The sequence below is a fragment of the Pagrus pagrus genome (genome assembly GCF_965226575.1).
Source record: "Pagrus pagrus genome assembly, chromosome: 4".
NCBI classification, from domain to species: Eukaryota; Metazoa; Chordata; class Actinopteri; order Spariformes; family Sparidae; genus Pagrus; species Pagrus pagrus.
In genome coordinates, this window is record NC_140188.1 from 18283344 (window position 1) to 18298921 (window position 15578).

Consider the following 15578-nt stretch of genomic DNA (forward strand, 5'->3'; position numbering starts at 1 on the left):
CAAAACACTGTGGAAATGGGGGACAGAGGAAGAATGTGGAACACATCAACTTGATTTGGCTAAAGGGCAATGTAAGATTTTGACACGTGTCACTTATCCAGAACAGACATGCTTCCATTTTCTCAAATATAAAAATCGATATTTGACTCGTGCATGGTGAAGCATATTCTTCACAGGCAAACAAAACTCCAATGTCTGTAATGTATGTTATTAACTTAAATTTAAAACAACCGATCAAGGCCCCCTTTTTATGAGCCTTCCAGTTTTACGACAAGCAAATAAACTAAATGATTACAACCCTCAACATAAATAAAGCAGAATGTGGTAATCTGTGAATCCTCTTTGATAAAACAATACATTTATGTTCTACCTCATCAACTTCTGTGATTTCAGTAAATACATAGTTATTCTGAATTTGATGCAAGCAACAGGTTTCAAACAAGTTGGGACAAGGGCAACGAATCCTGGGAAAGTGGAGGAATGCTCCAAAAACAGCTGTTTGGAGCATTCCACAGGTAAACGGGTTGATTAGTGACAGGTGATGGCATCGTGATTAGGTATGAAAGGGGCATCCTCGAAAGGCTCAGTTGTTCACAATCAAGAATGGGTCAAGGTTTACTACTTTGTGAAACACATGATTGTGCAAAGGATATTATTATATGGGCTTGAGAAGGCTTAGTAAAACCAATGTCGGTAAACACAGATTGTAGATGATTGCAATCTCTTATTTATGTTTTACACAGCCCAATCAGAATGAAAATGGCTGATGGTGAGACAGATCCAGTCCAGCCCAATCTGAATGAATTTTCAATCAGATCGAGAGGGGTGGCATAAACCTTTGATAATCCGTTCCATAGAAAAATATTGGTGCCTAATAATGGAATAAAAATATCCTTCCTTTGCATGTTCAACATTCGGTGACGTTGTTTCCAGGAGATACAGAATTTTTGTTGGAGATCTTCAAAGATTAAAGGATTGTTGATCACCTCAATGGTTGAAAGGCTCGAAAACAAACGAACGATGAATGAAGCCAGAATCCATGTTTGCCATTTTTGATGAGCTGTAAAGGTGTGGGTCCATCTTAAAAACGGTATTAACAGGCACAGCGAATGAATGAATGAATGATTGAACTGAATTTTCTCAGTAAAGCAAAAGACCTAATTCTTCTTTTTCTTCGCTTCACAATAGGCGGAACGACTTTGCGCATATCAAAAAAAGTTATGTTCTGTTTAAATTGCTCGGATCAAGGGCTCTTACATTGGAATAGTCTAAGGAAGAGATCGCTTCACAGCCAGTATGGACAGGAGGATCAAGTGCAGCACCCCATAACTGCAGTCAGAGCTTTCCAATGTACGTATTGAATACTGCAGACTTAAAAAACGCAGATCTCTCCTTTATTTATACATGGTATTATCTTCACAAAACATAAAGCAGTGGGATGGTGCTGTCTCAACATTGCTTTATAGTGACCCCATCCAACAACTTCCATTTACTGGCTCCAAAGCTTTTTGAAAGCCTCTTTAGATGAGTCCATGGTGACGCCCCTGTCATCTGAGCAAGAGCAACGACAGCTAAACTTGGCAATCACTGAATGGTGAGATGCACACGGAGTGACTGATTTGTGACAGCTTCACCGAGGTGCTGTTGGCAGACTCAGGAGGATTTCTGATGCTCGTTCATTTTCCCTCTTCTCCTCTCTGACTGCTTCTTCTTCCATCCCCGCATGCCTCATTCCTCTCCATCTTTCTCTCACTCTCTCCCCAGATCCCGTCTTTTTATAGGACATCTCATCATCCCTCCATCCTCCTTTCTATGCTGTCATCACCTGACAGCCACCTGAACAGCATGTTGCTATGGAAACCCCTCTGCCCTTCCTGTGTGGTCTGGGTTAAGGTGGAACTACTCCTTTTAAGACACACTCATGCAGGGAAAGAGACGCACGCACATACAAACATGCATCCTGTTTTTGTGGTCCGGGTGGCAAACAGGGTACCCAGACAGGAGGATATCCTGAGACCAGTGTGTGTGTGTGTGTGTGTGTGTGTGTGTGTGTGTGTGTGTGTGTATGTGAGAGAGAGAGGGAGAGAGAGAGAGGGAGAGACAGAGACAGAGAGAGAGAGAGAGGTTGACAGACCAAGAAAAAATATCAGAAAGAGGAAGGAAGGGTGAATATTGTGTATTTTAAGCTTGTCAGTTACTAAGCTAACAGCCTGTAATTATTTTCATCATGGTAAACCAGTCTCTGTGCGTTCATTTCACAACTACATTCTGACATTTTCTAAATTACATACAGGTCCATGGGAGACACTACAATTACAGGTCAAAATAAGGTGACATAATTGTTGTTCATTGGCCAGAAAGGCGACTGTATTTTCTCGCAGGATGACATGTTTACTGTTGACTTGCTGTTTCATTTTCCACACCCAATATTTGTCCAGGCAGCTCTTAGCTGAGCCAAAAAACGGCAACTGATGATTACATTAGAGGAAACTTAATTGAGAGGTTCTGTATCAAGTCATATTTTAATCATAATTTATTATTCATTCATGCCTCTGCGGCTCATTCATCACTGTTCTCTCAGCTGCACACCCTGCCAATAACTCCACAGACAGTCACCTTGATACTTCGGCCGTCTGTTTACTCTTCCACGCATTTATTTTCTCTCCTGTCTCTGGCTCAGTCACTCGCTATCTGCTGTCTTCCTTTTCAACCACCTCACTTTCTAAACTTCCTCCTAAATCAATATACTTGATTTTGCCTCACTCCTCTTCCTGTCTGCACTCCTCTGCCCTGAAGCTCTCTGCCTCTGTGTCAGTTTGTTGTGTTCGGATTGGGTTAGAGAGAATGCAGCACTTCGATGCTTTTGTTTACAAAAAAGGAGACCACAATAGACAGCAATGGCGTGTTGTAAAAAGGTATTGTGTGTGATGCAGGTTTGTGTGTTAATGTGTGAAAGAGGACAGTGAGATAAAGGAGAAATCATCACGATCTCTATGCTTTTCTCAAACATCCTTTCCCTTCTATTAACCTGGTAAAAAATCAATGTAGATCAAATATTGGTGCCATATTGGATACATCACAAACATACATAATTCATAGATTTATAACAGAGATACATACAGGATGCAAAGATGGTGCCTATATAAAAAGTTGCTTCCGTGTTTATATTCTGTATTCTATATTCAGTTCCTGCTCGGCCCATGGACAGATTTTTGAATCATTTTCCTACGCTTGATCAAAGTTTTACAAATATAAAATTGATGGATGGATGGATCAAACATTGATAATAAAAAAGAGTCATGATTGACCTTGTTTGCAGTTTGAGTTTTACGGACGTCTCTTTTATAACGGTGGTCTATGGTGAAATTGCTTTCCGGTCCACGTGTGAATTTTCATTGCAATACCACAAATGGCCACTGGGCAAATCTGGAAGCAAGGCTCAGCGGCAGCACCATATCTAGGTCTACATAATAACAGTATTTCCTATTAATTACATAGACTGTAGCGGGCCGCTGAAGTCTAATCTGCCCCACTATAGATTCACAATGGTCTACAAAAATAGCGTTTAAGACCGAATGTTTTGCGTCATTGCTCCAGCAAAACATCTTTCACCACCAGTCAGTCAAGCTCAGTGTTATATTTTATTATTTTCTACATTGGATATTATCTACAATTTCTTATTTATGTGATAGCCTCTTAATTTTGCTCTTAATGTGTACCAGATTGATGCATTTTACTTAAAAATGTGCAAAAGTTTCTTCTAGGGGAACTTGCTACATGCCACCAACCATAGTCTCATGAAATAGATTCATGGCATAGTTACAGTAAAAAGTTGGCTATAATGGATGCAGAGGTTCAACAATTAGTTAATTAGTTTTCAATTATTAAATCAATAGGAAACAATTTTGATAATCAATTAATCGGTATGAGTGATTACAAAACATTTTACATTCTGGTTTCTTTAGTTCTGTGTCACAGTAAGTTGAATATCTTTGGGTTGTGGACAAAACAAGAAACACTGATTAACATTTTTTACCATTTTCTGACATGTTATAGACCAAACACTAATAAATTAATTGAGAAAATATGATTAAATGACAATGAAAAGAAAATTTTGAGAGGAGAGGAGAGGAGAGGAGAGGAGAGCAGAGGTGACAGTGGGTGGACTATTTCAGATGTTATGTATGAACTCAACCTCAGAATTCACAATATATCTAGAGATCTCACAGACCATGAAGCAGACCCATAATGTTAAGGCTGATTTACAGGGAACAGTGCACCACGGGAGCGCAGAAGGACGCCGACACACAGTGACAGCCACAGCAGGCTGGCCTTTTTGGGCAGTCCAGTGAAGTGTGACCCCAGCCTGAAACTATTCCAGTAATGTTGATCGTGGGAGGGGAATACAGGACAAATAGCTAACGCTCGCAAGCTAACAGACACACAGAAAACATGGAGCTTTTGATTGACGGCTGGTAATTGCGGCTGAGTCCTTCACAGAGGGGGTGTCTGCTCTGACAAAGTGAGAGGACGAAGGTTAAACAACAGCATCTTGACTTTCTTTATCGCTATGCATCACCCTCTGCTCTTTCTCTCTAGCTCTGTCTCGATCATGTCGCTCATGTCTATTTCTTTCTCCGTCTCACCCCCTTCCTCTCACTTTCCCTCTGTCTGTCTCTCAGGTGATTGGCTGGATTTCTGTCTGTATTGCCAGGAAGGGGCCAATGAGTGAGCGAAGACTCCCTTAGTAAGCACCAGCGGTCGGCTAAGTGATTGTCTATAGGAGAGAGAGACAAGAATCAAGGGCATACGTGTCATAATAAAATGCTAATGTGATATGAGTAAAGAACGAATTTGATGTTGAAACAAAATCTATTTCCCATTCGTCGTGCATTTATAAAAGAAACCCCTGTCCTCAGACATTCCTACACATGAAGACACACACATACGTGCACACACCTACAATTAGGAGGGAATCCATTGTCCTACTGAGCAGGGGGGGTTGTTGCTAGGCAACCTCTATTTCTAAGGTGAATAAGACAGTGCAGAGAGGGAGAATAGTGAGAGATGGAGAGAGAGCGAGACACGGTGAGGGAGAGGGGGAGATAATGAGTGTCTGAAACCAGAGGGGTTGACCGCAGGAAACTCTCACTTAATCATTCAAACTGCATGCAAATGAAGACAAACAAGCAATTCTCTCCTGTCTCTTCACTCTCTCATCTCACGTCTATATGCACGTTTAGGACAACAAAACAGGGGTTATCGGACAGCTGTATATAGTGGAATATTTGTATGATAATATGTAGTTTAGAGCTGCATGGGTGATGCTATACAATGTTTTTCATTGAGCTGCAGAAGGATTTTTGCTGCTGACAGCGTTTCTCAGGGGTGTCTGTATAGATGTGTGTTTATGTGAACGGGAGCGTAAGCTGAGCAGCATCAAAACACAACAGGAATCTTTCACATTATTGTTGGAGGACCTGCTTAAGATGCTGCTCAATTATTGCTTGGTAAGAGCATGGTATGCTGACACGGCCCTAACTCTAACCCAAAGTGTCTGTCTAATGGTTGAAAATAATTTCATGGTAAGGAAGCAGTCACTCTTACCCAGTGTGTTTAAAAATATCATAACTTAAGGTGATCTACATATTAGATGCTGCAGCAGTTTTGCTCTCAATAACCTTCTGTTTCCAGGGGTTAAAGCTATTTTTCAACAAACATTATCTTCAACATGCAGTATATAATTTCTGCCGCTAAGGGTCTATTAATCAAAGCTAAAGATGTACGTAGTGTGGGATCATGGGAGTTTTCCTCATTGTTAACCACCACTGCTGATGAAAATGTGTCTACCTAAAGAAATATTCAAGGACGAGGCAACGTTTTAAAGGAGAAGTTTCTTCTTTTCCTTCAGTGTGTTATATAGGTTCTTGTACATGTAGAAGCTCCTATCTCCCACAAAAAATACTGCTCCTGAAACGCCTCATTAGCAGTCTCTTCAATTCAGTGACCATGTCATACAACATAATTTATGCCTAGCGGCTAGTTTGGCACGTAAGAATTGATTTAGCACAACTGCTCTGTTGTTGTTAGCTGTGCTGGGTCAGGCATGTGTTAGCTGACCAATCACTGGGTGGAGACCAGATATTCGGGTGGCGGGCCTTAAAGAGACAGGAGCTAAAACAGAGCGTTTCAGTCAGAGGGGGAATACAGTGCTGCAGCACTGAACAGTATGAGAAAACTGGTGTGTTTTTTTGAGAACCAAAGCATGTAACCTATTCTAGTAGTAAACCAAAATACAATTATGAACCTGAAAATTAGCTTCTCAAGTTTTATTCACGTTACACTTTGTATCATTTTCCGACTTCCTTCCTCACTCTCTGACTCTCTCCTGGAAGTAATGGCGACCAAATGAAACGCATCCAGGAATTCTGATTATCAATTTACGTGCCTTTTTCTTGCAAATTGTTTTGTATCTAAAATGTTAGAAAATCGACTACTGTTAATACCAATTATAATCCCCCTTGAACGAGAACTCCAGTGTTTTGAGCTTAAGCTGTGTCTGAGGTCAACCTGGCCTTCAGCCTTCAGTAAAAGGAAGACAGCTTGTGTGTATAAACTGGAGAGAACAGACCTTCTGTTAGTTTGGGAGTGCGAGTTCTGAGATTAAAATCCTGCCTGTTAAAGAAGTCTGCTCACATAATTTAGGACTGCTTGCTGGGTAGAATTGCTAGGGGCAGTACACTACGGGAATATTGCTGAGTGGATACAGGGCTTATTTAAATGCCTACGTTGTCTCTTATGTACATGATTCATGATTACTATGCAGCGATTCGTAAAAATCTGAAAACAGGATGAAAGGAGAATACCCAAAAGAGCAAGAAACTCTGGAACATCTGTGAATAACCTAACAAGAATATAGGAAGTGAAACCAAATGTGGTCTGCAGCACATCTGTGAGTTTCTATTCATCTGAAGATTGAGTCAAAAAGAAATCAGATGGTCGCATTTTTGCAAGCACCTGAGCAAAGTTGGCTATACATAGAGGATGTACTTCCCTACAAAATCTCAGTATCAACAACCAACCTATAACATAAACATGTATTGTAAGGTTTTCATAATTACAACATATGATTAGGGCTGCAACTAATGATTATTATCATATTGTCAGTTAATCTGATACTAAAATCAACTAAAATCAATGGATCCCACCATGTAAAGTAACACAACATAAATATATTTAATGAAATAACATGTGGCCATTCAGAACATAAAAAAGCTATCACATCTTAAATACATATTGGAGCATGCTTTTTGTGCAGGAAGTACTGTGATTGCATTTCAAGGAGTTTGCAAAATATTACTTCAGCATTGCCACATTTTACAAAGAAAAGCGGCAGTTTAAGTTGGACTGAATAATGGCTCAAGACTTCCGTTTGAACATTTCAACATTCATTGCAGTTTTATTATCTCCTCTGATGTGTTTGGCTTCTCATATACTCTGACTATAGCTACATGCCTGAAACAAAAAACCCTCAAGCATTATTTTAACAGTTCAAGCAATTTAAGTTTTATCTGTGACAAATGTGCTGAGCAGCAAAGTTTGACTGCTAACAGAAAACTTCTGAGCCTTGTGGTGAGGCTTTACGAGAATACTGATAAAACTGATATTTCTTTGGAACCTCATATTTCCAGCAATCTATTCAAGTACAAGCGTGTTGCACTGTGAAAAATGTAAATTTCTTACAAATCTACCTAAATTTATATTTAATGATTTTGCACATCAATTTGACGAGTGGAGTTGCAATGTAGAGTGGACAGAAGTTGGCAGGTCTCAGTAGTTGATCAGGGAGAGGACAGCGAAGACAGGACTTCAAGTGATTCACAATCTTCACAGGTACAACTGCAGTGGACTGTAGAAAAGACACTGGCCGCGTTTCCCAGATTCGTTAAGAAGCTCTTAAGTGCTAAGATCTTCTTAGGAGCGCTCTTAAGAACGCTGTGAAAGAAGGATGTGTTTCCCAGAGTCGCTCTTAGCTTAAGAAGATCTTTCACTAAGAAGGAAATGTAAGATCGAGCTGACCCACTCTTAACAGCCTTCTTAGCGACCGAATGCTCAGTGATCAAGGGCGTCAGGGAAATTTATATCCTCCACTTTGCGAAATAATAAAACAATGCTCAATGTTGAAATGCGCTCATAGCTGCGGACCACTGGCGCAAGAAAAAAAATAAGAAAATGGTAGATGAAAAAAAACCTTTTTATTGAATTACACGTTTAAGTTTTCCGCAACATCTGCATATATGAGTTTATAGTACTACACATAGTCACAGATATCAAGGGAACAGATGTATTAAACTCAGCTGAACCTCATCCAGAGAGGCTTCACCTGCTACTCTGCGTTGCCAAAGTCCGCGCGTGTGATAAACCACGGCTGCAATACAGCACATTCTCCCTGCGAACCAACAGCGTCGCCGTGCGCGAAGCCAGACGGTTTACATAAATGCATACGTGCGTCAGCACTTCTCCCCACTGGACGTGCTGTCAGACCGGGCTGTCCAGGCAAAGTACCGGCTGCCCCGTGCGGAGATCCAACGGCCGTTGGATCTCTTTGCCTGGACAGCCCGGTCTGACAGCGCACACACACACACACACACACACACACACACACACTTATGCGCTGATAAAGAGGTGGGTGATCGATTTGCCTGGCATCGATTGATTCAGCACAGCAGCACCGCGGTGGACAGCTCCCACAAGAGCTTCTTCAGAAGCTTCTTTGGCTTGATCTTAAGGTTCTCCTAAGAAGGCAGTTAAGAACGCATCTGGGAAACACCCGTATCTTAGCGCTCCTTCTTAGCCGAACCCTTCTTAAGAGCCTTCTTAAGTCCTTAAGAACGATCGAATCTGGGAAACGCGGCCACTGCTGATATTTCAACCCAGGATCTCCTGTTTACTAGACAGGCGCTTTAACAAACTAAGCCACAGCGAACTGTGGAAGCTATCCGGAGAGAAATCTTGAAATTGCTTATTTGTTCGACAACAATACATTCCAAAACACAAAGACATTAAATGTATAATGATATTTTTCACGAAGCAGCAAAATGTCCCATTTAAGAAACTATAAGGAGGAAATGGCTGATTGGAGATTCCTTTGGAGTGGCTGCAACTGAACACTTACAATAGGAACGTTACCATACTAAATCCACCACTGTATCTTTGTTCTGTCAAATTCTTATACAAGACTCATGCTGCGGACCATTGGAAAAAGTCACTGTTGGAATTCAAACCCAGACACTTAAACCAACTAAGCAACATGGCCCTTTTGTGTACACACAACAATGGTCTTCAGATTCCCAATCTAAAAAGAGGGTTTTATAAAAACCAATGTGTAGAATTGACTCACCACTAACTGACTACAGAAAGTCACAAATGACAAAAAAGCTAAACTGAGTAAGAGCATGAAGTGTTCATCTTTTGACTGAATACTGTTCTGAAGAGCCATGTTTTACTGAAACTATTATATGCACAACTCCTAAACCTTTGGGTCAAGATTTAGTGAAGTTTAAAAGTTTTAAACAGCAAATCCACATTTCTACAATCCTCCAGGGGTCTACTCCAGTGCTCCTGAAAATATAACAGAACACAAAATACGATCTACAATATGATTGCTTTCTTACAGTAACTGGGTTTACGAGAATTTTTGAACCTAAAAATACAGTTCACAATGACCTGACAAACTTAAGGCTCACACATAAAACCCTTTTTCAACCTCCAAAATTAAAGTGACTGCATTTGCACAGCAGTTAGAGGAGCTGAAATGCAAAATGTTAAATGCTCAGCAGTTTTGTAAACATGTGCCTTAGCATGTATCAGAATTAAGCAAGTGTCCAGCCAGTCTTACCTGTGCATAGTCCCTCTCCAGCTGCCCCTTCTTCAGACTGTAGCTCCTACAGAAAGAGAGCAGGAGAGAGAGAGATTGGTTTTAGTGTCTGTACAATGTACCTGTTAAAGACAGCAGGAAGAATTCATAAATCTTGTGTTTACCATTAATAGTTTATGCACTGTAATGGAAGAAAAAGCGCAACAACCATTTTTGGGATGCTCAGACATTTTGGGAGTGGACTCAGTGACCTTTACATTATGCAAAAGAGAAATGACTTTTTTTTCTGTTTATTGCCCAACAGATCTGACCCACAAAATGCACAAACCCCCTCCCCTTGCCCTCTCTGCATCACACAACATCCTGGCAACAGAGACAGTGGAAGCTCTTATCACAGCCCAGGAATGTGCAGAATGAAAAACATAACATTAGGTATTCGATTACACAGACAGATAAATGTACAGGCTACGTTTGCCGAATGAAGATGTGCTGTGCTGGATGACCTCTTTGGGTCCACACACATTTTACTTGCATATTTTAACATAAATTACAACCACTTAAATTTAAGTACATTTTCATACACATCATTGTGTACAATATATAAAAATAGGCTGGATCCTGACAAGCAACAAGAAGTTATTTGTAAGTGAACCCCACTGAAGCTGCCTCAGTGCCATCTCATCTGAAAATAAAATGTATGTTCACCAAACCTGATCAAACTCTTAACTAACTGAGATGTATGCGATGCTTTCTGATGTTATTTTTAAGTATGTGCTTTTGTGTGACTGGCTCTGTTTGTTTTGAGTCCCTTCTCAGTCACAGATATTGATCTCAATGATATTACATAAGAATGAAACAACATAGTGTTTCATGAATGAGAAATGTTGCATTGCATAACCACAAGCTTATTGCCTTTCAGTTGGGCTGTACCGAATAAGATTTTTGGGGCTTGATTACCATGGCAATGGTAGAATATTAAAAGAAGTTGAGTCAACCCCATTGTCCAGACATTGATCATCCTTTCTTTAATGAGCATACAGTTGTCATGGACTTCAGAAAAGGGACTGCTGGGATTTGAACCCAGGATCTCCTGTTTACTAGACAGGCGCTTTAACCAACTAAGCCACAGCGCCGCGTAAATGATACACTAAAGGATGAATGAAAGCTTTCATAAAAGCAATATCCTGCAGCGAAATCATTAAAAACATGGGAAAATTAGTAAAAATTGAAGTGCATCAAGTACTATAGCCTTCTAGCCTTGAAGATTAGGCTTGACTGATTGTACAAGTTTTACTGTCGTATCTACTGACTTTTAGTTTATTCTGATTAACAAGTATCATTAAAGAGCCACATCAAAACCACTTTTTAAAACTTTAAAGTTGTTTAAAGTTGTTAAGCAAGAGAAACTTGTCTCACTATGAACAACTTGTGTGTTCAGCTATATTCATACATACATATAAATCACGGAAAGCAGGAAACAGGAAAGAGGTTAAGCCTTTCAAGACCTTTTGTTGTGTGCCAACTGAGGGGAAGAAGAAGCGATCCAGCCATTGTTCTAGTTTTTAAGTAAGGATGGAGATCTTTGTGAAACCACTGATGCGGATGGGAGTTGTTTTCACTTGTAAATGTGGCCATAGTGTAGGAGTGATTTGAGAAATAACCTAATCATTTGCATTTTCTTGTCATTTTTTTACTTGCAGATGTTCAGGACTCACTAACCCACTTCAATCACTTGATAAGGGCTTGTTAAGAGGGTTTGGAGAAGGTTTTTTTTTTTTTTTAAATCAGATATAAGCATGCAGGAAACAATTCATACAAGATTGGGCATACTTGTATGGATGGTATTGGCAAACACAAGAGACTCAGATCAGATTGGGGTTGCTGTTATTGATCGTTATCGGAATCAGCTTCATTTGTCAAGTATGTTTATTTAGTTTGTTTTTTAATCTCAAAGTAGTTAGCATATTTCCACTGCATGGAACGGCTCTACCCAACTCAGTTAGAATGGTTCACTTTTGGTTTTATATTGGTAAAAGTTGTGGATAGTACCTGGCACCTGGTACTTGTTTTGGTATCACCTTGATCGAGGTTCCAAGCGAGCTGAGCAGATACTGAACAGTGTAGTCAAAGCACTGCAGACCATCTATTGGTCAGAGAGAACCGTCACTAGAATTGTCGCTTGTGTGACAGGGATATCATGCACACTAACCGCAAAGTGTGGCCATAATATTTGTATTTACTCAATCCATATTTTTTAAAATGGCAGCCCACAAAACCATGTCATGGTCAGTTGACAATGCGTTCCTCTGTTGCGGTTGCCACTTAAAGCATCTCAAATGAAAAGGACAACCTCCATTGCTCCTGTGGGTGTCATGCTGAAGATGATGTCGCCACAGTATGACCTGGCCTCTCTAAGATGATCAGCTAAGAATTTACACAAAGGGGGTACAAGCTGCAGAGGAACACTAGATCAGGAAAAGATCTGGTAAAAAGAAGCAAGTAACGATTAGTCGACTCGAGTCAAGCTGAGCCATACCACGCTGTGGAAACACGGCATTACGCAGAGTTCCAAGAACAATTCACAGGAAGATAAGAATAGACACTCAGCTACAAACGAGAACAATAAAGCAGATCATAGTTGGATAAAAATAAACATAGAGCTATTCATTCATTCATTCAGCCTCATACAATCAAGATATATACCACAACATGACATCACAGACTAGTATTTGTTTAACTGGGTGTTAAATTAACATGCTTTAAAAGATTTAAAGTTTCTTCCCTCTGGCTGTTTTGAAAACGCAATGGCCGCTATCCTTTTGCTAAGTGCACCGCTAAATCATCTTTAATCATTTAAATGATTTAAATGCCCATGGTTTATCCTATGTGTATGTAATAACAGATTACATGTTTCTTTTACTGAAGTATTACATTTTATTGTAACCTCAACTCTCAAAACCAATGCTGTTAAAAATAAACTCCATATAAACAGAGACTGTGTGAGGGAACTTAACAGCTACAATGGAGCAGTGGGAAACAGCGGGGGAAGACACAGAAAGGAAGACAACACTTACTGTAAGCGTAGACAGCATAATTACTGCCAAATCTCTCTTTGCTAATTACAGCCCAAACAAATAGGGCAGGGCTTCTTGTCAAATGCTTCCCAGGGCATAATTTCATGTTAAACCTGCTGTGTTTCGTCTGTTTTCTAAACAGAGACTGCTTTGGATTTCTGGTTTTAATAGCAAAAAGAGACATGAGATATTCCTAATGACTAAACTCGTCTTTTAGATCCTGCACAGAGACGGGTACAAAACTGCAGCAATTCCAACTTTCAATGATCTACTGCAAGAGGCTGCAGCACGTGTTTAGTGTTTAACTCCACCCCCGTCCGTGTCAGCTGAAATACTACATGCTCCCTCCCCCGATCACAGACACGTCCACCCCCGCGCCTCAGTATTGAGTCTGCACTCTACACCACACATGCTCAGTCAGCTTTGCAGGCCTCGTTGGCGCAGTAGGCAGCGCGTCAGTCTCATAATCTGAAGGTCGTGAGTTCGAGCCTCACACGGGGCAGATCTTTTGTATGAAACCTAAAATTGCCTCCACAAAGCAGTCACAACACCATGTGGAAAAGGACTCAACAAAACACAACTATGAGCAGACTGCCAATGTGATTTCTATGAAGTTAAATGATATGTGCAAGTTATTTCTACATCTAGTAACAGAATAAGTTGCCAGGGAGTTTGATGATTCATCCATAATAGTTACCTCAACATGACAGTTAAAAATAATTCTGTATAAACCTAACATTAATGTGATCTCTCGCATCAAAATGAGCTGAACAAAGTCACACTACTTTGCAACAAGACACTTGATGATCACAGACGTTAGTGTGTCACTAGACTCGGGGCATCAAAGCTCTCATTCCTCTTGCTGTTGGACAGATGTGTGTGCTCTGTTCCAAACTGAACTAGATCGGTAGTGACAGTCGTTTTTATTCTTCATGTCAGTATCAACGACATGCTGCAACACAAAGCACTGAAAAACACAGCTCTGTTGTTAAGTATAGAGTCTCTTGTGTAAGACAGAAATATACACACCATGTTCAAGCCACATTCAGTGTCTAATAGCCTCCAATGTCCACTTTCCCCAACAAAAATGATATGCATACAGCCACAGGGACTTAACTGCAGCTCAGCTCTGCCACATCTGTACCTAATCAGTGAGATAAAAGAGAGAGGAGTTGACTGGCCATCCTAGCTGTTTGAATAAATGATGACAACTCTTGGGCAAATACTGGAAATGATCACTTGTTGTTCTTAAAATAGATCTACTCAACTTAAAACATTATTCTCAAATCATAGCACTAAGTAGTCTGTGTTCCCGGGTTGTCCTGTAAGAGTATTCTCATCATTAGGACAAATGAAGGTCAAGCATTGTGGTTATAAATCATGTCCTGCAGAGAGAGCAAAAGTAGACTTCAACAGAGAAGTATTGTGCTCTTAAAACACCTCTACCGTAATGCTGTAACAGGAAGAATATATTTTAAAAAGCATTGATGTGAGTATTGTTCTGAGTATTGTAAGAGAAACATATAATGTTCAGATTGATGACACCTTAGCAATGATTGCAAATCTTCATCACTTTCATCTGATACCTGATCTTTGCATGTACAACTACACTGGTCTGTAGAAAAGGCACTGCTGGGATTTGAACCCAGGATCTCCTGTTTACTAGACAGGCGCTTTAACCAACTAAGCCACAGCGCCCTATAGTTGTCAACTAGAGGGCAATGTTTACGTTGGCAATCTTATTTAAAGGACAGTTACCATTGCAAATAAGTATGCCGGCTGGTCAAATTTAAGTAGTCTAAAAAGACACTGCAGTTAAAGGTTGGATTACAAAGCTTCTAATGGATACGATTGCACCGGTGCACTCGCTTGGACGGCACAACAGTTAGCCTAGCTTCTGAGCAAAACAAGTAAGTCTCACATGTAGCATTTCACAGATATTTAACTTTATTAGCGTTATGTCGTAAATGACATCATAATCCCAGAGTTAACTGGGAAGACAGACTAGTGCGCACAGCTCAGTTGGAAAAGGTTTGCTTTAGCGATACAGTGCAGTTTATTTTCAGATAACATTAGACATCACATTCATTTTCACTTGCTGGATCTGACAACTGCATGAGGCATTCCACTTGCCCGAACACGGAGTTTACTTGCCCTGGGCAAGCAGTAATGTCAAGCCCTTCATAGCGTTAGCATTCCCAGCTACCAGCTCCACTATTGTTAGTGCCAGGGGGATATAAAAACTGATAGTCCAAAATCTGATGAGCAAATTACATAAGGACCGGATCAGTCCCATCTCTACACAGACTTTCCCAAAAATCTCTGTAGGTACAACTGCACTGGACTGTAGAAAGGACACTGCTGGGATTATTTATTAGACAGAGGCTTTAACCAACTAAGCCACAGTGCCCTATATCATCGAAAGAAAATTTCATAATTTGTAAGAGGTCATTATCGTTCAAATTCTTTATTTGCAATAGGCCTACATTCCAATACCTAAAAATATAGACAAACTACTTTCAAAGTAGGAGCACATGACAACTTATGATTGGAATCACACATATATCCCTGTACTTAATCCAATATTGGAGATTTCTAATATGTATTTGATACAAAACTTGTGCTGA

At 40.2% G+C, this 15578-nt stretch overlaps 1 protein-coding gene across 6 annotated transcripts in view; it reads right to left on the bottom strand.

Moving 5' to 3' along the window:
* The window catches only part of fchsd2 (FCH and double SH3 domains 2), a 73540-nt gene that overhangs the window by 41160 nt on the left and 16802 nt on the right, over nucleotides 1–15578 (bottom strand). For all 6 annotated transcript variants that reach the window (XM_084350553.1, XM_084350549.1, XM_084350554.1 and 3 more), the window contains exon 3: nucleotides 9899–9944. In XM_084350553.1, the coding sequence (XP_084206679.1) occupies nucleotides 9899–9944 (46 nt within the window). The remainder of the gene's footprint in view (nucleotides 1–9898; nucleotides 9945–15578) is intronic.